General features: G+C 55.4%; 1 protein-coding gene across 2 annotated transcripts; it reads right to left on the bottom strand.

Moving 5' to 3' along the window:
* Nucleotides 1–231: 231 nt before the first annotated feature.
* Limk1 (LIM domain kinase 1) lies at nt 232–25,751 on the bottom strand. 2 transcript variants are annotated; one of them, XM_020164462.2, is made up of 16 exons: nt 25,477–25,751; nt 23,718–23,814; nt 15,072–15,210; nt 14,617–14,726; nt 13,309–13,515; nt 10,833–10,938; nt 10,581–10,747; nt 9,228–9,411; nt 8,437–8,523; nt 8,064–8,195; nt 6,109–6,168; nt 5,838–5,903; nt 3,370–3,526; nt 1,964–2,019; nt 1,585–1,742; nt 232–1,494 (listed from the first exon to the last, which is right to left on the bottom strand). In XM_020164462.2, the coding sequence occupies exons 1-16, from the start codon at nt 25,529–25,531 to the stop codon at nt 1,332–1,334; spliced, it is 1,944 nt and encodes a 647-aa protein (XP_020020051.2). In that variant the 5' UTR covers nt 25,532–25,751; the 3' UTR covers nt 232–1,331. The 2 variants fall into 2 exon arrangements, with proteins under 2 accessions (XP_020020051.2, XP_020020060.2); XM_020164471.2 differs by lacking the exons at nt 23,718–23,814; nt 25,477–25,751 and adding an exon at nt 18,068–18,207.

The following is a 25,751-nucleotide window of genomic DNA, read 5'->3' as shown; positions in this document are numbered from 1 at the left end:
TGCCTCAGCCTCCTGAGTGCTGGGATAACAGGTGTGAACCATCATACCTGGATCCAACCTAGCTTCTGAAAATTCCTTCTGTCCTGACTGGACTCCATTCTGTATCTAACTGGGCTCTGGTCAGGTCCTCTCCTGTCCCATGCCTCCTTTCCAACTTGTCCCCTCCTTAGGCTTCTAATCCCCTCTGGACTTGGCTCAGGGCCTTAAACACGTATGGAGATGCAGGCCCTGTGGGGAGCACAGAATTGACTTTATTGTTCTGAGTCTGGGTTTTCTTTGTCAGACAGCTCGGTTCCTGGGCAGGGGCGAGCGTGTCCCATCTCAGCCACAGTCCCACGGGACCTGTCCAGGTTGTTTTCCAGGTTCAAAGTGCACTGAGCTAGCTTCACAGTTTTAATACTTCCCAGATGCTCAAATGAGGCAAAGTGACAAAATGGCCCTCCCACCCCGCCCGCCAGAAAAATAAAACCCGAAGCTTCCAGCAGCTGCTGCTACAGCTGTGTGAAAAAATAATACAAACTCTTCTTAAAAAATAGATTACACAGAAAGAACCCAGAGGACAGAGGGGTATGAGAAGAGGGGCGGGGTTGCTCCAGTCGCTGGGAGAGGCCAGGGAGGGGACAGAGGTGAACTTCACGAACAGGGCTGTGCTGTGCTGGACACCTGCCTCACCCATGCTGCACAGCCTCCTCCACTGGCCCGGGGCTCCCTCTTCCTCCTGGGACCTCTCTCCACCCTGAGGCCTGGTACCTGCTTCCCATTAAAGTGGCTTTGACAAAGGAACAAAGGAGATCCAAGGCAAGAGGGAAGACCACTGCCTGGCCAGCACCTCCAGGCTCAGCCTCTCTGCTCTGAGGTTTGGATCTTTACTGGCTGTCACCTAGACAGTCCCCGGGGCCAGGGTCTCTCCTGTACACAGGGCCTGGGTGCCCAGCCACCACAGGGCACACCTGGGAGGCTGCCTCCCAGCCCAGCCCTCCTCCAGGGAGCTGAGGGCGGGTATAGCGTGCAGACGGCTGGGACGGCACGTGCAGGGGCACAGCTCACCCTGCATCCAGCTCATGCGTGGAGGAGTGAGGGTGACCCCACTGAGACAGAGGTAAGGCAGGGCGACGTGACGGTGAGTGCAGCCTGGCAGCTCCGGGGCCAGAGGCAGAGGGAGGACAGGGTGTGTTCCACGGGGGCAGAAGGCAAGGCAGGGCCTGGCTCTAGGGAGGGGTCCAGGCACTGCTGCCCTGGCTGAGAGCTCCATGTCTGGCCACCAACTGGAGATGGATCTGGTGAGGGTGGATTCTCCAGAGGTGGGGACAGGGGCAGCTGGGTGGGCCAGGTCAGTCAGGGACCTCGGGGTGGGCAGGCAGTCCACTCTCGCCACGCCTGTAGGTCTCCCAGAAGCCCCTGTCCAGTTGCTCCAGCTGCGGGCCCAGGGGGAGGTGACCGGCCAAGTGCATGTGCAGGCCCTCCAGCCACTGCTCCAGCTTCACAAAGGATGGCCTAGGGGATAGATGGTGGCTGTGGGTCTGGCTCTCTGGGGATCGGCCCCACCCACTGGCTGCCCCACACAGTGGCCACCCCCCACCTCACCTCTTCTCAGGGTCCAAATCGCAACAGCGCACAGTGATGGGGAAGAAGCTTGGGGGGCAGTTTGGAGGGCAGTAGCGGTCCAGGAAGCCTCGCACATTGAGGCCAAAGTCCATGGTACGGGGCAGGTAGTCGGGGTCTGCATTTACCCGTCCGATGATCTGTCCAGCACGAGGCCCAACAGTTAACCTGGGGTCCCCTGGCCTGGGGCCACCCAAGTGCTCTGAGGGCAGGTCACATGGGGTCTGGCTGGGGCTAGGCTGTCCCCTTGCTCTGGGTAGCCCCTGGCCCGAGTCTCCTGTGAACTCCCAGCCACTGTCTGGGAGGACCAGGAGTGAAGCCGCCAGGCCCTAATGCTAAATGCTGCCACCCTTAGGCCTACCTCACACAGGACAATTCCAAAGGAAAACACATCCACCTTCTCATCATAGCTGCGGCCTGGAAGGAGAGACGGGGTCAGTGGGGACCAGAAGGCAGTTGCTGGGCTCTGCCCCCAGTTCCACCAGGTCCCAGCAACCCTTGGGAAGCTCTGAGGGATGAGGATGAGTGTTCTGGGCAAGAGTGAGGCCCTGAGTTCAAAGCCCAGTGTGGCCCGAAAAACCCAAACCCCTTTGCAACTTAGATGTATTTAGAGAGACAGGACTCAAAGAACAGGAGGTGACTACATGAAGAACAGGCAGAGGCTGGGGAGAGGCACCAGAAGCTCAGAAACACCAGGCTGAAAGAGGGGAGGGTGGATCTCGTTCCCCAAGTCCCATGCACGGACCAGGTGGACCCAGACTTCTGGCATCCCCAAGTGTGAGTCTAAGCTGCTACTGTTTGAGCGACTGTTTGCAGTAATTTGTTACAGTAGCTTCAGGCAATGAATTCAGGCTGAGCCTCAGTGTGCTTATCTGTCAAATGGGAATAATACCATCCGCCTGGTAATGTTGAAAACAGGACAGCCACTGTCACTGGCTGAATGCTAACTGGTTAGCAGGGACCCTCAAAACAGGGACTGCTGACACTGTTTTATGGGGCAAGTTGCCTGAGGACCAAGCAAACTACATGTCAGCCAGTGCTGGTGCTGGTGCTGGCTGGCCCAGGTCTGCCTGCTCTGAACCTGTGTTTGTGTCACCTGCTTGAGGAGGGAATGACACCTTGTAATCTATAGTCTGGGCTTATGCAGATCTACTGACCACCGACCACGGATAAGTGGGGAAAGCTCCTGTGGAAGACTGAATTATGGCCCCTGAAGGTGTCCCTATCTTACTCCCTGAGCCCTGTGACCACCTTACACAGGACTTTGCAGGTGGGATGATTAGGGTCTTTTTTTTTTTTTTTTTTTTGATGCTGGGATGGAACCCAGAGCTAGGCAAGTGCTCTGCCACAAAGCTACACCGTTAGCCCCTGGATTTTGGCTGTTGAGTAGAGAATTTAGTCTAGATTATCCAGGTGGGCTCAGTGCAACCACAGGAAGGCAGGAAGCACAGAGTCAGGGAGAGATGTGACAAGAACATGCTGTGCTGTTTGGCCTGAAGGTAGAGGCAGGGGTTGAGTGTGGTGATGCATGCCTGTAATCCCAGCACTCAGGAGGCTGAGGCAGGGTGACTTCAAGCTTGAGGCCAGCCTGGGCTACATAGTGAGACCCTGTCTCAAAAAACCCCAAAAAAACAAAACAAAGGAGGCGGGGCCCTAGAGCCAAGGAACGAGGCAGTGTCTGGGAGCCCGAGAAAGTCAGGAAACAGGTTAGGCTGCCGACCCAAGGGAAACAGAACACAGCACCCGAGGGGAAGGGGAGGTGCCCACCGTTGATCATCTCAGGTGCCATCCAGTATGGGTTGCCCACCACGGTGTAGCGCTTCCTGCGGTCCGGCTTCTTGAGGCTCTGCAGGTCCTCTGGCTGGGTCTTCTCATCCACCATGAGACGGGCCAGCCCAAAGTCGGCCACCACCACGTTCTTGTTCTGCGCATTCCGATGAAGCCACGGCCCACTGAGCCCCAGGCCTGGCCCTGCCCGCTCCTCGCTGGGACACCCCCACCCCTGCCAGTCACAGTCCACCCGGAGAACACAGCTCTGACACTGAGGGACCCATGTGGGGACAATCCCCAAGCTCCTCTGCTCTTTGCAAATAGAGTTGCCCGAAGCTCGTGAAGACGCCAGCATGGCCACATCCCCCAGCACGTATGTACCTTTGTCCCTCCCCACCTGCTCTCCCAAACCATGCCTGTGTCCCTGCCACTCCATCCTCCAACCCCATCAGGACCCTGGTGCTGCCCAGCTTGAAAAGGAAGACAGAGATTCTGATTGGACACCCAGGTCCCAACCCCCCCGTGTCACAGGCTTCGTCTTTAATTCTCCTGCCACCCTGGGAAGGTGGCTGTGCTCGTCACAGATGAGGTGGCTCTGGCCCAGAAACATTAAGAAAGTTGTCCAAGGCCACCCAGCCCTATCAGCACCAAGGCTGGGATTCAAACACAGGGCTTCAGAGTCCATGACCCTGCTGTTTTAGGTTTGAGGTCCTCCACTGCTCTGCCTGGAACCCTGCACAGAGCGCAGTGCCAATGGCTGGGTGCCCCAGCAGGACAGGAAACCAGGTGTGGGGGTCATCCTGAAACACAGGGATAGAGGCCAAGCCCCTAGGCATCAGTGCCATGGCAGGGAGCTGGACAAGTTGTCCGTGGGTCCTGGACCCCACTTCCAGCCTTGGGTGGCCACTGTTGTGTAGGCACTGAGGCATGGCACCAGCCAGACGGGGCAAGGACCAGGCTCACCCTGAAGGAAAGGACCCTGACCTGCTTGTGGGAGTGATACAAGGAGGACAGTCATCTGGAGGAAATTACAAGCACCTCAGGTGTGTGTGGGGGTTTGAACATGAGTCCGGGTCTAGCTCCACTTGGCATCTCTGGGCTGTCACCTGAGGTGTAATGCCAGGTGGCAGGCAGGTCAGGTGTTTTGTTTTTTTTTTTTGAGATGGTTGGATGCTACATGGTTGAGGCCGACTTTAAACTTGAGATCCTCCTGCCTCAGTCTCCTGAGCATGGGAGTCTTTTTTTTGTGTGGGACCGGGGTTTGAACTCAGGGCTTTGCACTTGCAAAGCAGGTGCTCCACCTCTTGAGTCACTCCTCCAGTCCATTTTGCTCTGGTTGTTTGGAGATGGGGTTTTGAGAGCTATTTGCTTGGGCTGGCCTTGAACCATGATCCACCTGATCTCAGCCTTCCAAGTAGCTGGGATTACAAATGTGAATCACTGGCACCTGGATCAGCAGAGACATTCTTATTGTGACCTGGACCCACCTGACTTATCCTCAGATCACAAGCAACTGGACCGCACTGTGACCAGGACTGTGTAATTATGCAAACCTGTCACCATGAATGTCATGCCTCTGGGCCATTGCACATGCTGTTCCCTCCACTGGGAACTCTTCCTGTACTGTTTACCTTGCAAACTCCTAACCTGGGGAAGGTCCTCCTCCAGGACTGGGTCTCAACCTGCCTGTGGTGTGGCACACAGCACCCCAACCCCCAAGTTCATGGCCACTTGCAAACTCAGGATGCAACCTTATTTTGGAGATACAGCCTTTGCAGACATGATTAGTTAAAGCCAGGTTATACTGGTCAGTATAACCTTCTGCCGTACGAAGAGGACACACAGACACACTCTGGGAAGAAGGCCAGGTGAAGAAGAGGCAGGATGAGAGTGATGTGGACACAAGCCAAGAAAAGCTAAGGATGGCAGAGGCCTCTGACAGCCAGGACTGAGATCCCAGGACAGCTTCTTCCCCAGAGTCAACAGAAGGAAGCAAGGCTGCCAACACTTGACTTTGGACTTCAGCCTTCCTGAACCCGAGAGGATAAAGCTCTGATGCTTTAACCCATCTACTTCCATCACACACATAGGTATGTATCCAGCTGCCGGCCTCCACTCTTGGCCTCCAACCTAACCACATGCCGAGGCCACTCTGCCCTCCGTGAATATCACAGTCCTGGTTTTCAGATGCCTGTCACTTTCTCTTCCACGGATTAATTAGCTCCTTCTAGGAACCCGAGCTTCTTGAGAGTGGATGTCACACAGTGAACGGCAGAGCTAAGACTGGAACATAGGCTGGTCTGTCTGTATGCCGGTCCCCTGCCCTCTGCCTGCCTCCCTGCAGGCTCCTGTTCCTCACTGACATTAAATCGGAGCTGGGGGCAGCCTGGTGACCTCCAGCTCAGGATGGGCCTGGAGGCCAGGAGGGTGGCGGTGCTGCCCCTGCCGTGGGGCTCCCTGCTTACCTCGCGGACCAGGCAATTGTGCGAGTTGAGGTCCCGGTGGATGACATTCATGGAGTGAAGGTAGGCCTGGAGGGGACGGGGCATGGTTCAGAGACACGGGGCTGAGACAATAGCCAGGGCTTGAAGCCCTGGAGGCTCCCTCTTCTCCTCTCCACCCCAGACAGGCCACTCTCCACTGGGTCCCTGCTGCCCCTGCTCTGAAGCTTCCTTGGGGAGCTGCAGGTGAGTGGCAGGGCTGCGATCACAGGGACAGTGGGTCACAGCCACTCACCATTCCTGAGGCGATGTCCTTTGCGAAGCTCACCCTCTGGCTCCAGGGGTACTGGCTGTCCTGGGGACCAGGGAGATGGACTAGCTTAGAGCTCTCGGGAACCACAGCGGGCAGGGGACGACAGGTGTGTGACAGTCCTAGAAGGCCAGGGGCCCTGCTCTGTCCTGCACACACAACTGCTTCTAGGGGTGTGGGTGAACAACTAAAGACATCAATTTTTTTTTTTTTTGGTTGTGCTGGGGTTTGAACTCAGTGTTTGGTACTTGCTAAGCAAGTATTCTACTGCTTGAGCCATGCGTCCACCCACACACTTTTTTTTTGGTGGGACTGGGGCTTGAACTCGGCTTCAGTCTGTAAAGCAGGTGCTGTTTGAGCTACACCTCCAGTCCATTTTGCTCTGGTTATTTTGGAGATGGGTTCAGAAGAACTATTTGCCTCGGGCTGGCCTTGAACTGTAATCCTCCAGATCACAGCCTTCCAAATAGCTGGGATTACAGGTGTGAGTCACTGGTAACTGGCTGGTTCCACTCCTTTTTGCTGTAGTTATTTTGAAGATAGGGTTTTGCTTTTCCTCGGCTGGCCTGGCTCCTGACCCTCCTATTTTAAGATTCCACTATTGCTGGGGTGACAGGCATGCACCAGCACAACTACACCCAGCTTCTTCCCATTGACATCAGGAGCTCAATTGGACCTGGTTAGTACTTGGATGGAAGACATCAGGAGCTCATGATCTTTTCTGCTTGGGCTGGCCTGGAAACTCCATCCTCCTGACCTCACCCTTCCAAGTAGCTGGGATTACAGGTGTGGTCACCAGAGCCTGGCTTTTTTTTTGGTGGTGGTTGTTTTGGGGCTAGGGTCTCACAATGTAGCCCATGCTGGCCTGGATTTTTTTTTTTTTTGGTGGTGCTGGAGTTTGAACTCAGGTCTTCACACTTGGTAGGCATTGTGCTACCACTGGAGCCACTCCACCAGCCTTGTTTTTTTGTGTTGGGCATTTTTGAGATAGGGTTTCATGAACTCCCCGCCTCCTGATTTCTGCCTCCTCAGTAGCTGGGATTAGAGGAGTGACTCAACAGTGCCCAGTGGTGGCTTGGAACTCTTGCACCTGCTAGGCAAATGTTCTACCACTGAGTAACATCCCTGGCCTCAGCTTACTTTTTAAAAAGAAATTATGAAGCCATGCATAGTGGTGTAGGCCTATAATCCCAGCACTCAGGATGGTGAGGCGGGAAGATCAAGAGTTTGAGGCCAGCCTGAGCTACATAGCAAGACTATCTCAAACCAACCAGGAGCAAGGCATATTCAGCCCGATACACTTGGCAAACAAGCCCTCAGCCCTGGCTCCATCCCAAGCACTCTGTAGTTTTAACTAAATCCTTAAAGAAAGGCATGGATTTTATGGAATGTGTTAAGTTTTTTTTCTTTTTTGTGGTGCTGGGGTGGCCTACACCTTGAGCCACTCCACCAGCCCTATTTTTTTGTGATGGGTTTTTTTGAGATAGAGTCTCGAGAACTATTTACTTGGGCTGGCTTTGAACCCTGATCCTCCTGATCTCTCCTGAGTAGTTGGGATTACAGGCAGGAGCCACCAGCACACGGCATGTATTGTGAAAATGATTTTATTTGGTAACTGGAACACCTGCCTCTCAGGTGTCCTGCCTGTGGCAGGGGTGGCTGGTTCCAGTGGCAACAAGGCAGGGCCGAGGCCCATAGGACGTCTAACCAGAAACAGCCCAAGTGTCCCCCGGGAGAAATCTGCCACCTTCTCTAAATCTGCCAGCTTTAGACAGAATCAGGAGTTCCCCTACTTGATCTGGAATCTGGGCTTGGAGGGTATTTGAGACCCCTGCAGCCAGTCCCCCTCAACAGGTGAGGAGCCCGAAGCCTGGAGGAAGCAGCCCTCCCGGGTTTGTGGGGATGGGGGAGGAGATGGGGGCTGCTCTGCCAGCACTCACCATGCTCTTGATGATGCCCCGCAGAGTGCCCCCCTTGATGTACTCAGTGATGAAGTTCAGCCTCTTGTCCTTGTACAGCACCCCGATGAACTTGAGCACGTTGGGGTGCTCCAGGCAGCGCATGACCTTCACCTGGGGATGCACACAGGCTGGGCCCGCACCCTTCCCCTCCCCCCTCCACCCAGCAGAGCTCACCAGGGCACTAAAGGCCCAGGCCCTGAGCCGACCCCCTCATGCCCTCCAGGGGGACACAGTCTCTTCTCTCAGCATGTGCCGTGAGTGTCCCATTGTCCGGAACCCTGTGCCACCCCTCAGTGGAGAAGGGGCGGGGAACTACATGTCTGATCCTCAGGGACAGGACAGCCCCACAGACCTCCTTGAGGAAGGTCCTCTGGGTCTCCTCATCAAATCGGATCAGCTCCTTCATCACCATCACCTCGCCCGTCTCCCGGTGTGTCACCTGTGCAGGAGGCACAAAGAGTCAGGACAGAGCCCCGCTCCCTGCAGGAAGCCCCACATTCACCCTGGGACAGCCAGGGGGATAGGGGACATACAGATGGCTTCAGCTCTTCAGACATCTCAGGATGTTCAGACACCTGAAGGGCAGGTGTGTCCATCCCTCTACAGATGGAGAAACTGTGGCCCTGAGGTTTTCTAACAGGGCCCAAGGTGACCAAGCTGGCACAGAATCGAGCTGCTTGGACTTGGGTCTGGAATGGAATCCTAGCCAGTTCTGTGCTCTATTGAACTGTGTCCTCCTGGTGGTCCAATGGCCATGGCTCACGCAAGGACTCCCTGCCTGGCAGGGAAATGAGGGGGGCACTGGGCAGCTCTTTCTTTTAATCCTGGCCCTTCCAGCCTGTCACAGGCAGGGACATCAGACCCAGGGAAAGGCTTGTCTCCCTGCTCAGGCAGAGTGGGAAGGGGGTGAGCGGCTCTGAGGTCATGGTGGGTGGCACCACACTCAGCATGGGACTCAGAGGGCCAGTCTGGACTGTCCTGCTGCCCCACTCCCACCTCCAGACTCCTAACACATCCCCCCCCAACAATAGCTTGCTCAAGGAGGATGAGGGGAGACTGACCAGAGAGCTAGAAGCCAGAGACTCTCCCAGGTGGATTCCCAGGGGAAGGAGAGGACAGAGGGGTGCCCCCTAGCCCACGTACCTTAATGGCCTGGCCGAAGCAGCCCTTGCCCAGCACCTCCCCATGGATGAGGTCCGAGGGCCGGAAGATACGGTGTGGACGGCAGACCACGCGAAGGGACTCAGAGCGACCCAAGTCCTTGCGCTGGGAGGCTGGTGAGGCCAGCGAGCCGGCACCCGGGGACGTGTCAATGCTGCAGCTCCTCCTGGGAAGGCACACGGAGGTGGCACCTCTCCTGCCTTCTCCACCCAGCTACCCCAGTCCATGTGGCCCCGCTGTGCTGGGAGGTGGCACAGCTCAGGGCTGCGGTATGACCCTGGCCCCATCTGCACTCTGGGGCTAGCACCCAGCTTCCACCTACTTCTGCTCTGTCCTCCTTCAGACCATTGTTGCACAGGGGCCCTTGCGGGAATGTCGGTCCTGGGATTTCTCTGCCTGGTGGTCCAGGGACAGACGCTCTGCATGCTAGGTTTTGGGGGTGTAGCAGATGGGATGGTGCCCCCAACCCTGCACCCTGGTAGTTCTACAGGCGGGCTGAGTTCCAGGCAAATGCAAATGGGGGGATGTGCCTTTAGCAGCGCAATCTCTTAGATCAAGGCTGTCACCCAGGACGGCCTCTTCAGGAATCCTGAGCAGGTCCCAACAAAGTGTGGTGAAGACCAGGCTGCCTCTGGGCACTTTCCTTGTGCCCAGTCTCCCACCTCCCCAGGTTCAAGGATAAGGGGACCCTTGGCAACTGCTGTCTGGACCACTGCAGTAGCCCACTAGCTGTATCTGGTCTTGAGTGTCCTCATGTCCCTCCCATCCAGTGAACTGGTGTTTTGTTTTTTTTTTTTAACTACTGGGATTTGAATTCAGGCCTTGCACTTCCTAGGCAGGCACTCCACCACTTCAGCACCCCTCAGCCCTTTCTGCTTTGGTTTGTTTTCACATGGGGTCTCGAGCTTTTGCCTGGGACCAGCCTTGGACCTCCATCTTCCTACTTCTGCTTTCCATGTAGATGTGATTATAGGTGTGAACCACCATGCCTGGCCCACAAAGAGTGGTCTTTATGAAATATACCCTTTTGGGAAGCAGAGGCCCTGCCCACCCAGGACAAGGCCAAAACCCCTCTGCCTGGAGCCCACCATCCCCCATGCTCCTTTGATCTGAGCCAATTGCCAGTTGCTCCCTGAAGCCAGGATGCTGTTCCGCCCTGGACACCTCTGTAACTCCAGCTGAGGAGTTCTCCCTGCTCGTTCCTTCTCACTACTCTCCTTCTCTTGGGGTCCCTGCATCTCCATGCTGGGCTGGCTCCTCTTGAGCCTGAGTAAGTGGACAGTGGGGACCAGCACCAGGGACACTGAGCACAAAGGAAGTATGAGGCTGGCTTACAGGACAGGTCTCTGCCGGCCAGAGCTGCCAGCCTCCCCGCTGGAAGTGTGCACAGGGGAGACTAGGGGGCTGGGTTCGGACCCCGGCCCGTTGTTCAGCGTGTCATGGGGGTCATGCTCAAGAGTTAGCTGGAGCAGGCGGCTGGTTTCCTGGATGAGCAGGTCAATCTGGGGACAGGTATGAGGACAGGTGAGTCACTGTGTGGTGGCACCACATCCTCGTCCTCCCAGTCTGCCCAGCCTGGGAGCCGACCTCATCCAGGGGCACGTTTCGGATGGGCGTGCCATTGATTTCCAGGATCCGGTCTCCTACATGGATGGAGTTCTTCACATCTGGGCTCATGCAGCCTGGGTCCACTCTGTGGGTAGAGCAGCAATCAGACTGATTCCCGCGGGTCCCCAGGAGCCCCAACAGGAAACCCAAGCCAGGGGACCTGAACTGGGGAGAGCCTGTGTCTTGTGGGATTGGGAGGTAGCCGCCATCCAGGGCAGAGTTCTGGTTGGGAGTGATGAACTCGATAGTCCCTGCTGATGTCTGCCAGGGGCGTGACATGGGGAAAGCTGGTACAAGCACAGGTATCTGCCACTTGCATTGGATGCCCTGTTGCCCCCATTCGATAGCTCCCACCATGGAGCACAGAGTTGACTGCCTGTTCTAATAGGGTCCAGATCCTCCAGCTTCCTCCTCAACCCCAGATTCACCCTTCAAGGTCAACTCCAGCTCCCATTCTCCTTTTTTTTTTTGTGGTACTGAGGTTTGAACTTGGCCTCACTCTTGCTAGGCAGGAGCTCTACCACTTGAGCCACTCGGCCAGCCCTTTTTTGTAAAGGGTTTTTCCAAGATAAGGTCTCGTGAACTATTTCCCCAGGCTGGCTTTGAGCCACAATCCTTCTTGATCTCTCACTTCTGAGTTGCTGAGATTACAGGCGTGAGCCACCGGTGCCTGGCTCCATCCTCCTGAACTGGCAGCAGCAGCCACTCTATGCCAGGGTGGACACAGAGTGATGACCAAGATTATCCACCAATTTGCTGAATTCTCTTGCTTCTTTTAATTCTTTCATGTTAGCTGGTTTCTGGTTTTTATTTTGTCTCATAAAGACTTTCCACCTTCCTGCCTCTGTCTCCCAAGTGCTGGGATTACAGGCAGGTGCCCTAGTACCCGGCTCTCATAAAGGCTTTTTTAAGGAATGTTTTCTTTGTCTTGCTCCTAGGTCCTTGAGATGGGGAAGGGATGAAGATAAGGCAGAAAGGAGACTGAGGACTTTAAGAAAACAGATTTGTAAAATTTTTTTTTTGGCAGCACTGTGGTTTGAACTCAGGGCCTCACACTTGTTAGGCAGGTGTTCTTACAGCTTGAGCCACTCGGCCAGCCCTTTTTTGTGATGGGTTTTTCCAGATAGGGTCTCACCAGCACCCAGCTATAAAAAATTCTTCATTGTCTTAACTTTTCTGTTAACTTTTTTTTTTTTGAGACAGGGTCTCACCTTGAACTCTGGGTCCTCCTGCCTTAGCCTCCCAAGTGCTGGGATTACAGGCTTGTGCTGCCATATACAGGAGGCTGAGGCAGAAAGAGCGCAAGGGTGAGGCCAGTGTGGGCCATGTAGCAAGACTCTTATCTCAAAAAAAAAAAAAAAAAAAAACAAGAGCCAGGTGATTAAGGCATGAATGGCTCACACCTATAATCACAGCTACTCAGGAGGATCGCAGTTCAAAGCCAGCCAGGTAAGATAGTTCTGAAGACCCTATCTCGAAAACCCTTCTCTCTCTCTCTCTCTCTCTCTCTCTCTCACACACACACACACACACAAGGCATATGAGTTAGGCAGCTTTTCATCACTATAACAAAACACATAAGCTAGTTTATAAAGAGAAAAGGTTTATGTGGGCTCACAACTCTGCAGGCTGACTGCTGTGGGTCTCAGCCAGGCCCACTGGATGGCGATGACCAGGAGCATGTAGCAGAATAACCTGTTACCTCACAGTCAGGAGGCAAGAGGAGGCTGGGATCTCACAATCCCCTCCATGAGCACATCCCCAGTGACCTAACCCCCATCTCTTAAAGGTTCTACTACTCGCCACAGTGCCAAGCTGGGGACATTCAGCATCCAAACTATAGCAGTCATGTTTAGGCAAATAGGCAAGCTTTGATACTAGCAGACAAGAAAATGTAAAAGAGGTCTGAGCTATAAGGGGTACAGGGAGCCAGCCCAGATACTGTCACACTGTGTGACTCTTGAGCAGATCCTTCTGGGCTTTGGATCTGCCTTAGTCCGTTTTGTGTTGCTGTAACAACATACCCAAGGCAGTACGTTTTATAAAGAAGGAGGGTAATATTTAGCTCCTGATTCTGGGGGCTCAAAAGTCACCGCGCATGGCACCAGCTGTGGTGGGGGCCTTCCTGACATCACAACATGTGAGAGAAGCAGGAAGGGACACAGTCATGCACAGAAGGAGCCACGCAACTGGACGCCGGTGGCTCACGCCCGAAACCCTAGCTACTTGAGAGGCTGAGATCAGGAGGATTATGGTTCAAGGCTGCCTGGGAAAATAGTTTATGACACCCCATCTCCAAAATAACGAGAGCAAAATGGACTGGAGGTGTGGCTTAAGCAGCAGAGGGCCTGCTTTGCTCAAGATTCTTCAGCTTCACCCATTCTCAGGGACCCCAGTCCTGACGTCTGCCACCCACCACATCCACGGCCACAGCCTCAGCAGGCCAGTCACTCACCCCTGGACGCGGACAGTGTGGGAGTGCTCTGTGCCGCAGCCGGGTGGGCCATGGGGGGGGTCGATGGAGACGGAGAGGCCTCGTTTGCCATGGGCAGAGGCGGGGATGGACACCAGCGTGACCGTGTGGGGCAGGTGGGAGCCAGGGGAGTCAGGCAGGATCTGCTCAATGACGGGGGTCACCACAGTCTGGTAGTAGCAGTGCCCGCTGCAAAGGCCACCAGTGGTGGGGGTCCAGAGAGGAGGAAAAGAGAGTCAGGCTGGTCGTGAGCATCACCCTCCCTGCATCCCTGGGCCAAGCCCTCCGTGCCTCCCGCTTCCCTTACTGCTCCCCGCTGAATAGGGGTGGGGGCGGAGCAGGAACTGAGTGTGCCCAGCCACTGGGGCCTCTCTGGGGCTCAGTCTGGGTTTGAGTGTTCCTGGGAATGCTGAACGATGGCCAAGACAGGGCCAGGGAGGTGTCCAGTGCAGGAGGAAGTCATTAAAAGCCCATCTGGAATGGAGTCGTGCTGTTCTGACTTGGCTTTATCGCCATTGTATACACTCTGTCTGGTCTTTGTCTCCGATCCTGGGAGACTCTGAGTCCTTGGAACAGGAGGATCTGGGTTATTTATGAGCCCCTCAGCTGGTGCTGGGTCTTTGCTAATAAAGTGAGTCAGACTGGGGCTGATCACCATGAAGAGTGACTGTGAAGGGAGACTGGGGCTGTCAGCCAGCCTGGCCTCCTAGGAGGGGCAGAGCCTGACCTCACATGGCTAGTGATTCAACCTGTTACAAGCACATGTGAACGGCCCCCCCAAAAATCTCAAGAGTCTACACTGCTCCAGATGGTGAGCGCGGTGAGGCAGGGAGGGGAGGGTCCTCATTTGGCAAGTCCTGGGCTGTATCCTCTGTAATAAAACTGTGACCCTATGTGTAGCACTTGCAGGAGTTCTGTGAGTTATTTAGCAAACTGTCCAAATTTAACCGTTGTCCGTGAACCTGGAACCAGTTGGTAGAAGTGCGAGTGACTGGCCCGGGACCCCTGATCCTGCGGCTGGTGTCTGAAGCTGAGACACTCTTTCTGGGGACAGTGTCCTTAGCTTGTGGGGCCTGTGCCAGCTGCATGGTAGCATGTTAAGAAGACTGCTGTGTCTTATGTCTGGGTCACAGCTCTCTGTCATTTGTACACAGCGGAGGGAAAAGGAGGTACGGAAGGGTGGTGGTTGCTCCCCGCCAAACTTTGCTGCACAGAAAGGCAAGGTGGGGTGTGGTGGAGCCAGTGCTTTTGCACACCTGTGACAGGCTCAGAGGGGGCCAAGGCACTCACCAGTACAGTTTGGAATGCTCCACCAGTGTGTAGGTGTCCCCGTCTCCGATGAAGGTCCCACACGTGAGGCAGATGAAGCACTCGGGATGGTACTTCAGCTCCCCGGCCACCTGGTGGAGGGGTGGGGGAACAACCCAGCTCAGCGGTGCCTTCAACCTCCATAGCTGCCTCCCGTAGGGATCCCTGAACACACTGGACAGAGCTGGCTGCACAGACAGGGGCTGAGGGACATGGCCAGCCAGGCTCAGAATGCATGGGGCAATCAGAGAAGCGGTGAGAGGAAGAACAAAGATGGGATGAGAGAGGCGTGGAGTAGCCGTTCCTGAGAGCACATGCGTGTGTGCAGAGCTGCACGCACACAAAACACACTCACGATGCACAGATGTACACACGTGTGTACACGCATGCATGCGTGTACCCCAAGGTGAGGCACGTGTGTGGGGCAGAGTGCTCACCATGACCAACCCCTTGGTGATGTGCTCTGAGCACCCGTGGCACGACTCGCCATAGCGGGCCCAGTAGTCCTTCTTGCAGAAGAGCTGTCCATCCTTCTCGTAGTACTGGTGTGACAGGGAGGCACTGCATTCACAACACCTGGGTGGCAAGAGAGCAGGGCTGATGATGTCCACTCCCACCACACCGGGGCCCTGCCGGTCTTTGGGGACCTCTCTGAGAACTAGAGCATAAGCAGCCCGTGCTGGACACAAGATGTGACAGGTGAGGCCAGGGGCAGATCCAACCGCCTTTGGACTCCTTATTGGTACACCTTACACATTGCGCAGCCTGCACAACCACCCTGAGCTGTTCTGCACAGAGGGTCTGGCCCATCTGCTAGCCCTGGGAGGGAGGAGTGCTTCTCATTTGAGCCCCTGATACCCAGAAATGCAGAAGGATGGTCCAGAAGGTAGGTGACTTGCTCTTGGTCACCAGCAAAGTGGCGGGAGGACCAACACCTGGCAGCCCAGGACACAGGGGTGGGAGTGGAGCAACCCCAGGACAGCACTCTAGGGCCATCAGCTTCTCTCCTCCCCCTCCCTGTAGCAGCTACAGCGGCCATACAGCTGACAGACCTACTGAGTACCAGCACCTTCCTGCTCAAGGGAACCACAAGGTGGGTGATCTCAGAGGGTCCACCCTGCCCCAGATCCCACATTTGGGTGTCACAGGCCCATGAAGCTTCTCTGTTTCTTTTTTTTTAGCCTTGAGCTTGAAGTTGGGCCTCATATTTGCTAGGTGAGTGTTCCACCACTTGAACCATACCTAACTTACTGTTTCACTAACATACAAGGTAGGTACTGGGTGCAGATGGCTCACACCTGTAACCTAGTTACTCATGAAGCAGAGATCAGGAGGAATGCAGTTTGGAGTTGCCCAGGCAGATACTTTGCAAGACCCTATCTTGAAAAACCCATCACAAAAAAGGGCTGGTCTAGTGGCTGAAGGTGTAGGCCCTGAGTTCAACCCAGTACTGCAAAAAACCAAAACCAAAACCAAAACCAAAACCAAGAGGTAGGGACTGGGCTCAGTATCGACTAGGCAGGATGGAGAGCCAGGATTCAGCCAGTCAAGACAGGGCAGAGAACAGGCCAGGGGATCTGCCAGGTCACCCAGGGACAGGAGCCAGGCTCTGCAGAGTAATGATCCTAAAGAGAGAAGGCTGGAAGGACCTGGGTCTGCATGACACTGCCCCTCCCCCCACACGCTGAGGGACTCCCTCCACTGCACTGGTTGCTAGGGATGAGGCAGGGAAGGACAACAGCAAAGCAGCTAGTGGGACACTGTCCCTTTAAGAGAATGGAGCTGGTTCCTCATTGTCTAGGAGTCTAGTATGTATGGGGGTAGCAGGGGTGGGTGGCTAGGGCAATGGGAAACAAAAACCTCAGGGTTCAGAAGTACTGGGTGGGGAGCACCCAGAAAAGGGGCCTGATGGGCTCATTCTGGGGGAGTGTGGTGGTGGAGGAGGCAGGACAGCAATCATGACCTCATGCTTACTGCCTGAAGGCCCCAGCAACAGCCTAGGGCAGGCTCACAGTAGGCTGGGGCAGTGGGAGGAGTCTCAATGGGGGAGGTTGCACCGCACCATCCCTGGGGCGTAAACCTAAGGGAAGGTGCAGGAAAGGCAAGAACCCTGCACCCCTACAAAAAGGTAGAAGAGGTAGCTGGGTTCTTGCTCTTGTCCCACTCCATCAGTGACTCGCTTCCTGTCCTTCCACCGACCACACATGACTTAGGCCACAGAAGCATCACGGAACCTCCCTCAGTCCCCACTGGCAGGCTGTAGGAAGTGCTCCCCCCCACCCCCCACCTCTGTCATAGGAGCGTAGGAGCAGCTGTCTGTCCCTCGGGGAAGAAGATGCTCTTCTCCCGCCTGGAAACTCCTACTCTCCTCCTCTGCTGTCCGCTCACCACAAATACTCATCACTGCTGCTCACTCTCAGTGGGGACCAGAGAACTGTGAGTGCTCGCAGCTCCCCTGCTGGTCACCGGTCACCACTTCCTTGATGGCCCTTCCTGGCCCCTTGCAGCCCAGTCACCAGCCTTTGTTTGTCCTCCCCTCTGCCATGCACCTGTCAGCCCCCTTGGGCCCCAGGCTGGGCAGCCACAAAGCTTGTCCCAGAGAACAGCAGGCTCTTTGGGCTCAAAGCCTGGAACCCACCCCATCTGTACCCTCCCCTCCTGGATGCTCCTGGGTATCTCTGCCTCCATCCCAGATGGGCCTCGGTGAACTTTTGCAGGTAGAAGGTACACAGGAGCCCCCCATTCTGCCCCCCCCAGCCTACATTCAGCCAGGGGAGAGGAGAAGTGGAGAGGGAGGGCACCAAACTTGTCAACAGAGGCACACCAAGTATTGCCAGTGTATACAGCCATCTCAGGACCAAAACGTAGAACTCCAGAGGAGGCTTGCCTCCTGGTTTCTTTACAAGGCAGGGAAGTGGGAAGGGATCTAGGCTCTAGCCCTAGGCAGAGTGGTGAAGAGAGATCCAGGCTCTGATCCCAGACAGGGAGGTGAGGAGGAAGATTGGGGTCCCTAGGCAGTGAGTGGGGGGGCTGGGGTGGGAGAGTGGGGACAGAGCCAGGCTTAGGTAGGAGGAGAGGACAACGGCTGGGGAGGCGGCAGGGGATGGAGGATGGGTACTCTGTAGTCAGGGAGGCTGGGCTATGTCTGAAATGACAGGTGTGAGGTCCCTTCCTCCCAGGCCTGCTCCCCAGGCCCCATCCCTAGGCACCAGAAGAGGAGGAGCAGGTGGAAGAACAGCCTGGTGGGGAGGCCATACCAGATGGGCCAGAAGTTTTTGCAGTGGCTGCTCTCCCCTCAGCCGCTGACCTGACCAAGGAGTTTCAGTTCTGCCCCACAGCCGGCCCCAGGTGGGTCTGCCCCACTGTGGCCCCCAGCCCTAGTCTCACCCCTTAAGCCAGGGGCCTGGCACAGGTGGGGACGATTTCCACTTACTTAGCTCGGAGGAAGCGACTCCTTTTCAGGGCTGGGGCCAGCAGCATCCTTTACAGCTATGGCAGGGGCTCTGAGGCCTGTAGGAGCACAGGGGTGGCCTGACCCGAGCTTCCCCATCCTACTCCAGGGGCTCGGGATTGGAGAGTACAGAGGGTGGGGCCAGCATGACCACACCACATGGGAGGGTGCAGCCATGTGGCCTTGGTCTAAGCCTGCAACAGGAAGCAGCTGAAGTGCCTTCTGCTTGGGCTTTGGTGTAGAGAGGGAGGGATCCAGGTTCTGGCTACAGAAAAGGAGCTGTGACTAGGGAAGAGAGAACTACGTTCTGACCCAGGCAGGAAGGTGGGGAGGGTGGGATCTAGGCTCTGGTTCCAGGCAGGGTAGTGGGATGGGATCTAGGCTCTGACTCTAGGCAGGGATATGGGGAGAGAGGAATCTAGGTTCTGGTCCTAGGCAGGGTGGTGGGGAGGAAGGGACCTAGGTTCTTGCCCTAGGCAGAATGGTGAGGAGGGAACCTAGGGTGTGATCCCAGTCAGGGAGGTGGGAAGAGAGAAATCCAGGTTCTGATCCTAGGCAGGGAGGTGAGGAGGAAGGGATCTAGGCTCTGACCCCAGGTAGGATTGTGATAAGGGATCTAGGCTCTGGCTCCAGGCAAAGAGGTGTGGAGAGTGATCTAGGCTGTGACACCAGAAAAGATGATGATGATGGATCTAGGCTCTGACCACGGGAAGGAAGACAGTATCTAGGCTTTGACACCAGGCAGGGAGGCAAGGAAGGAGGGATCCAGGCTCTGATCCCACCAGTCTGCCCTTTGTCCTGCATATCTGGAGAAAGGTGCCCTGCGTGCTCCTCAGCCTCTGCCTGGATAAAGGCACTGAGGACTTGGGCCTCTTTGGGGACAAGAACAAGCTCAGAACCAGCTGCCTCTTCTCTTCCTGTGTTGCCCCCAAGGGAGCAGAGGTCAACATCGCATGGACAGTGTGTCCTCCTTGCATGCAAAGTCCCCAGAAGAAGGGGAGGTTGCATCCCGGCTCAGCCTCCAGTGGCCAGCCAGTGGCACATTCTGCCTTCCTCCACCCAGGGCCAGCTCTGCCAGCCTCTGCTACAGGTGGCCCCAGGGCTTGTGCATAGTCAGCTCAGGGAAAGGAGCAGGCCCCAGGGTGATAATTAAACCCAGTGCTACTGCCAGATGCCGACTCTACCACTCCCCATAGGCTGTACCTGCTTCCTGGCTCAGCCTCCCCACATTCCTCTAGGCCACTGGTAATAGCACCTAAGGCTCTCTCTGTCCCACCAGCATGGGACTTTCTCAAGGACAGGGAACTAAGGACTGCAGCAGCACTCCAGGCCCCAGATCATGGGATCTGAGGGCTCTCCCACAGGCTCCCCCAACTCCCCCAAACATCTAGTGGCTGGGATGGCAGGTCGAGCACACTCCACCCCAGGCCCTTGAACGTGCCCCTCCCAGATCCATGAATGGTCCTGAGTTGTGGCAGCAGCCCCTGACATTGCATTTGTCTCTTCCTGGGCTTGCCAGATAGAAGGCAGGGCCCCTGTGTCTGGGAGGGGCAGGAAGGAGCCATGGGATGACACAGGCTGGACAGTCAGGCTGCAGGGGAGACTGCAGGCATAAGGCTGACCTCTGTGCCTGTTTCCTCATCTGTCCAGTCACTTCAACAAACAGCATCCTCTTCACAGGTCACCTGAGCGGTTCCATGATTGCTTGCTAAAAGCTGACACAGAGACCCTGGGAGGTTCCATCTGGAAGAGGGGTGGTACATCACAGGGCCACCTTTCCTACCTCAGGCCTGGACAGCCCTGACAGATCCCTCCTGCCTTAGCAGCTACAAGGGGGTTGGGGACAAAGGTGTCAGTGTTACCAAAGGGTTCATGTCACTAAGATACTTCCAAAGGGAGACAGAGCAAAGTCCAGGGTTTTAGGTGTCCTGCTGACAGCCAGCCTGGCCCAGGGCAGCAGTGACCTGTTTAAACCCTTTCCTAACTGCCAAGGGTGGGGACGCTGGTAGCATCACTCAGCCTTTGGGGGTTGCTGGGAGAACCACACACCACAGAGCAGGAACACTTGTGTAAGCCACAACCTGGGAGCCGGGGCCCTCACTGCCCATGGGCTCTCTCCACCTTCTCCTGTGGACCCCAGTGGGGCCTCCCTCCTCTGGTGACGCAGGGCAGGCTGCTCCAAAGCCAGGTACCATACAACCTGCCCCCTGCGTGCTTCTCTCCTGTGGCTGCACTTGGGCCTCCCCTATCTCCCATGGCTCCATCATCCCTCCTGACCCTGCCACAGGGATCCCAAAGGGCTTCCACTGCAAAGGTCTTCCCCATTTCGAGCCTCGAGTGCTAGCTCTGAGGAGGCCACTCTGACCTTCTGGCCACCATAGGACTCTGAAGTCATTTCTGGGCAGAGTGCCCGCAACTCAACATAGACAGACAACACTCCATCAGAACCAGCAAACCACACCCTCCTCAGACCTGTCACTCAGCCCCCCAGAAAACCCTTGTCACTTCTACCCTGCAGACCACGGAATGAGAGAGACACAGACTTGACCCCAGCTCAAGCTAGTACAACCTTCTGCAAGAGGCATGCCTTTTTAAAATATTTTCCATGCTGGGGTTTGAACTCAAGACCCTACACCTTGAGCCACTTCACCAGCCCCCTTTCTTGTGATACGTTTTTTTGAGATAGGGTCTCTGGAACTATTTGCTGGGCAGATATGTTACCTCGTATGGCTATGGGAGGTTGTGGTGAACCAACATTCAAAGAGTGCTTAAGGGGCCAGTGGCATGGTGCAAATGGTTAGAGCGCCTGCCTAGCAAGCATGAGGCTGAGTTTAAACCCCAGTACCAGAAAAAAAAAAAAAAGAGTTTAAGTAGGAGGGGGAGGGGAAATATGGTGGATGTAGTTTGCATTGGTGGATGAAAATAAAGCAATGGAACCTGAAAAAAAGAAAAGCAACTTTTTTTCTGTTTTTTTTGGTGGTACTGGGTTTTGAACTCAGGGTCTCACGCTTGCTAGGCAGGCGCTCTTACTGCTTGAGCCACTCTGCTAGTCCATAAGCCAGACTTCTTTTTTTTTTCTCGGAACTAGGGTTTGAACTTAGGACATCATGCTTGCTAGGCAAGTCCTCTACCATTTGAGCTGCTCTGCCAGCCCTGACTGGGCTCTGAACTCAGGGCTTTGTGCTTCCAAAGCAGGCGCTCTACTGCTCAAGACACTCCTCCAGTCCACTTTACTCTGGTGATTTTGAGACAGGGTCTCCAGAGCTATTTCCCTCCCTTTCGCAGTCTCCCCAGCAGCAGGGATTACAGGCATGAGTCACAGGTGCATGGTCAGCAACTTTAAAGCTTTTATGCATTGACATATTTTACCTTTCTCTCTGAATAGTTTTAAATATTCTTTTTCAATTAAACAATTTTCAGTAGTAACATTAAGATTTTTAATTTACAGATTAAAAAGAGTGCTTCACAAATAGTAGTTCATGTGATAAAGGTTGAGTATCCCTTATCTGAAATGCTTGGGACCAGAAGTGTTTCAGATTTCAGACGTTTTTGGATTTTGATATATGTGTACATGCATAATGAGATATCTGAGGGATGAGACCCAAACCTGAACACGAAATTCATCAGTCTTTCACATGCACCTTATCCACATAGCCTGAAGATAATTTTATGCAATACTATTAGTGTGTCTGTGTGCCTCGATCCTCCCGATCTCTGCCTCCTGAGTAGCTAGGATTACAGGTGTGATCCACCGTGCCCAGCTGTACCTCTGTTTTGACTGACCTGTCATATGAAGTCAGTTGTGGAACTTTCCATTCGTAGCATCATGCTGGAGCTCAAGTTTTGGATTCTGGAGCATCTTGGATAAGGTATGCGCACTTGCCAAATACTGGCCCTTCTGTATCAGAAATCCTCGGTCAGGCTCATGAGCTCAGACCCTTAACTATGGTGACAGTCCCTTTGCTCCAAGTTGTCACGATTGGCCTGCTGGGATGGCATTCTTCTACAGCATGCCTCCAGCTGCGTGCTGGCTCCCTGTCACCGTCAGAAAGTCCTTATCTTGGCATTCAGTGCCTTTCCCAAGTTGACTTCAACTCTGTCTCATCTGGATCCTTGACTCATCCGGTTTCCACCAAATATGCTGTGCCCATTCTCTCAGTGGCCTGAACTGTCCTGCCTCCCTCTCAAAAGCCCCACGAGCTCCCAAAGACCTCCTCCTTCCCACCCCAGGGCATGTTCCCTTTTTTTTTTTTTTTTTTGTAGTACTAGGGCTTGAACTCAGGGGTTACACCTTCAGCCACTCCACCAGCCCTTTTATGTGATTTTTTTTCAAGACAGGGTCTCACGAACTATGTGCCCAGGATGGCTTTGAACCGTGACCCTCCTGATCTCTGCCTCCTGAGTAGCCAGGATTACAGACGTGAGCCACTGGCACCTGGCTAAAAATTGATATATATGTATGTATTTGTTTTTCTGGTGGTACTGGGGTTTGAACTCAGGGCCTCACGCTTGCTAGGCAGGCACTCCACCAGCTGCCTGCCTTTCTTCTGGCCTCACCAGCCACAGCAGGCACAGTGCATTTGTGTCACTCACTGGACATCAGTATGCCGAGTGCCAGGTCCTCTGCCTGGAGCTCCTTCCCAGAAAGCTCCACTCAAGAGGCTCACATCCTCTGCCGGTCCAGGTCTGTCCCCACAGCTGCCTCCCACTACTTCCTATACCTGGCTTCTCAGGATGCCCCTGAGGGGTCACTGGGCCACCTCCAGGTCTCCACATGCTTTTCTTTGTCCTCAGCCACAGCTCTGCCCCCACTGTCCCTGTGTTTATCACTGGGCTATGCATCTTTGCAACCATATGGGGTCCAGGGACAGTGGCCTTGTTTGTCTTTTCTCCCCTGGAGCAAGCACACTCGGAGAGACCGGGGCACACTGCTCTCTACCTCCTCCCCTCTGTGGGTGCCAGGAGGCCTTGGTAACACAGTCCTTCCACACCACCCCACCCGTGGGTTCTGTATCACTGAGTCAACCAGCCTCAGACTGGAAATATTCAGGGGGGAAAATTGCATCTATCCTGAATATATACAGGTGATTTTTTCTTGTCATTGTTTCCTAAATAATTCAGTATAATCACTCTTGATGTAGAATTTACATTGTGCTAGGTATTACAAGTAATAAGACAGCCCTTAAAGTACACTGGAGAAGCTGGGGCATAGTGGTGCACACCTGTAGTCCCGGCTACTTGGGAAACGGACGCAGAATTGCTTGAGCCCAGGAGTTCAAGGCCAGAACACATTGAGATTCCATCTCAAGAAAGACACACACACACACACATATTGGAGGCTGTGCACAGGTTTTGCAAACACTGTGTCATTTTCTATAAGGGACTTGTATCTGGGGCACCTGGAGGACACCTGTGCTTTCTGGAATTCGAGTCTCTCCCACCCTCTCCTTAGAGATCCCAAATAACAAAACAGGAAGGTCTTCAGGGACTGTTCTGGTCAGAAGGTCTTGTTTACAGAAGGGGAAACTGAGGCCAAGGACTCATGGGAGGTAACCACCTCCAGGACAGCACCAGGAGGAATGTCTGGGTCTCTGGCAGGCCCTGGGCACCTGGCCCTGCCTGTCCGGCTTACCTGAAGCAGTCTGCATGCCAGTCAGCACTCAGGGCCTGGAGGTATTGGCCATCATAAATCCTCTGGCCACAGCTTGCACACACGGGCAACTCGCTTCCTGCAGAGAGAAGGGGGGTCAGGAGCCATTCTCAAGGGGCTCACAGTGGTGCAGGCCCAGCCTGTCCTGCTGATCCCACAGGGACTGAGTGCACACCTGTGCAACCCCAGGCTTCGTGGTCACTGTGCCAATCAAGGGAAGAAAGGAGATTGCTCCCTTCTTAGCCAGTGACCTGCTTGGACACTGGCCAAGCACCAAGCCTCTCTGGGCCTCAGTATCCCCATCTGAAACCTGAGGAGGAAGATCTGATGTCCATCCCCTAGCAATAGCATCCTTCAACGCAGGGTCTGGCAAGGAAACCAGGGAGAAAGAGCAGAGGCATTTTGAAAAGGGGCAGAGGGTGACATTCTCGTCCCAGCCTCCTTTCCTCCCCGTATGCCCAGGAGAAAGTGCTAAGAGTCCTTCGAAGGGCAGGAACTGGCATGGGCAGGGGTAGGAAGCCCAAAGGTACTATTGAACTTTGGCTATGTCCTGACTTGATGAGAGGCAGAAGTGGCAGAGCTAGCACTCTGATACCTCTTGAAGCCGGAACTAAGCATGCTTAGTCATTCCTGGGGCCTGGCACTCTTGGAACTGGTGGGCTCTGCAAAATGCCCTAGGCCTGCCCCTCCCCATTGTACAGTAGGGGAGACTGAGCCCAGAGAGGTCAAGCTTGCTCTGTTACATAGCGAAGCTCCAAAGCCATGGCCTGATTCTCCATCAGTACTCAAGGATCTAAGGTAGATGCCAACGTGAGGTGAGCCTGTGCACCAAACCATGCTCACGGGCCTAGGGACAGGCTGGTGGAAGCCCCTAGAGAGATCAGGCCCACGACCTGTCATGGGACCAAGTGGGCCTGGAAAAGGAAAGAGGAGACTCCCATACTCTGTCCAAGGCTGGGGTAGTCTCTGAACCTTAATGTAATGCAACCTTAAGCCCTGGACCCCAGAAATGGGGGAGAGGGTAAAGAGGAGGTCAGGACAGGAGCCCTAGCCAAGACTGATGGCAAGCACCCGATTTGTTGTAGAGAGAGGGGGAGGGGTCCTGTAGTCTAACCTTCACCAGTTCTCTGGCCGCATTATCCCTGATCTGCTCGTCCACCCCCCCCAAAAAAAAACCAGTACGTGGGAGGAGGGGGGAGCGCAACTACCCGGTCCCCAACTGTACAAATGGGGAAACTGAGGCTTAGTGTGTTAGCACCAGGCTCAAGGTCAAAGAGCCCAGCAAACGCGGGGCGGCGACTCGGACCCAGGACTGCGGCTTCCCCAGCTGTTCTTTTCTCCTCAGCCCGGGTTGGACACTGGATAAAGGGGTGGCCCCCAGGGCGGGTAAGGCCGGATGGACAGAGCAGCGGACGGAGGCCGGGATGGACGGGCAGTGCCTGGGATTCCTACGGGGCGGCCAAGAGGATGGGGGGGTTACAAGAAGGGGATGAAAGGGAAAATGGGGATTTCCCCCGCCCGCGGGAGCGCAGCACTGGGGCCGAGGGGGACACCCGGTGGGAGGGTGGGAGGGGCCTGCTGGCTTCGGAAGGACGAGCTCATCCCCAGGAGGCAGGGGCGCGGCCTCGCAGCAGACCCGGCCTCCACAACGGCCCGGCCCGGCCCCCTCCCGTGTCCACTGCTCCCGGGGACCCCGGGGCCCCGCTCCGCCCTCCCAGCCCTCACCCTGCGCCCCGCGCACCTTCCTCTCCCATACGTTCTTCCCTCCAGGTGCAACAAAGTAGCGTCAACCTCATGCACTCGGCGGGGGGCGGGGCCCGGCGGGGCGGGGGCTAGGGGGGCGGCCGGGCCCGCAAGCTCGCCCGCCACCGCCGCCGGTCCGAGGAGGCGGAGGCGGGGAGTGCGGGCCGAGCCGAGCTGAGCGCTCAGGGCTCGTGGAGCCTCCGCCTCTCAGACACCGCTAAGGTACCGGCTTGGTATCTCGGCGACCCGGGGAGCGCACGGAGAGGCGGGCCG

Source organism: Castor canadensis, chromosome 6 (genome assembly GCF_047511655.1).
Source record: "Castor canadensis chromosome 6, mCasCan1.hap1v2, whole genome shotgun sequence".
NCBI lineage: Eukaryota > Metazoa > Chordata > Mammalia > Rodentia > Castoridae > Castor > Castor canadensis.
Note: the sequence above shows the minus strand (reverse complement) of the source record. Positions and strands in the feature narration are given on the sequence as shown.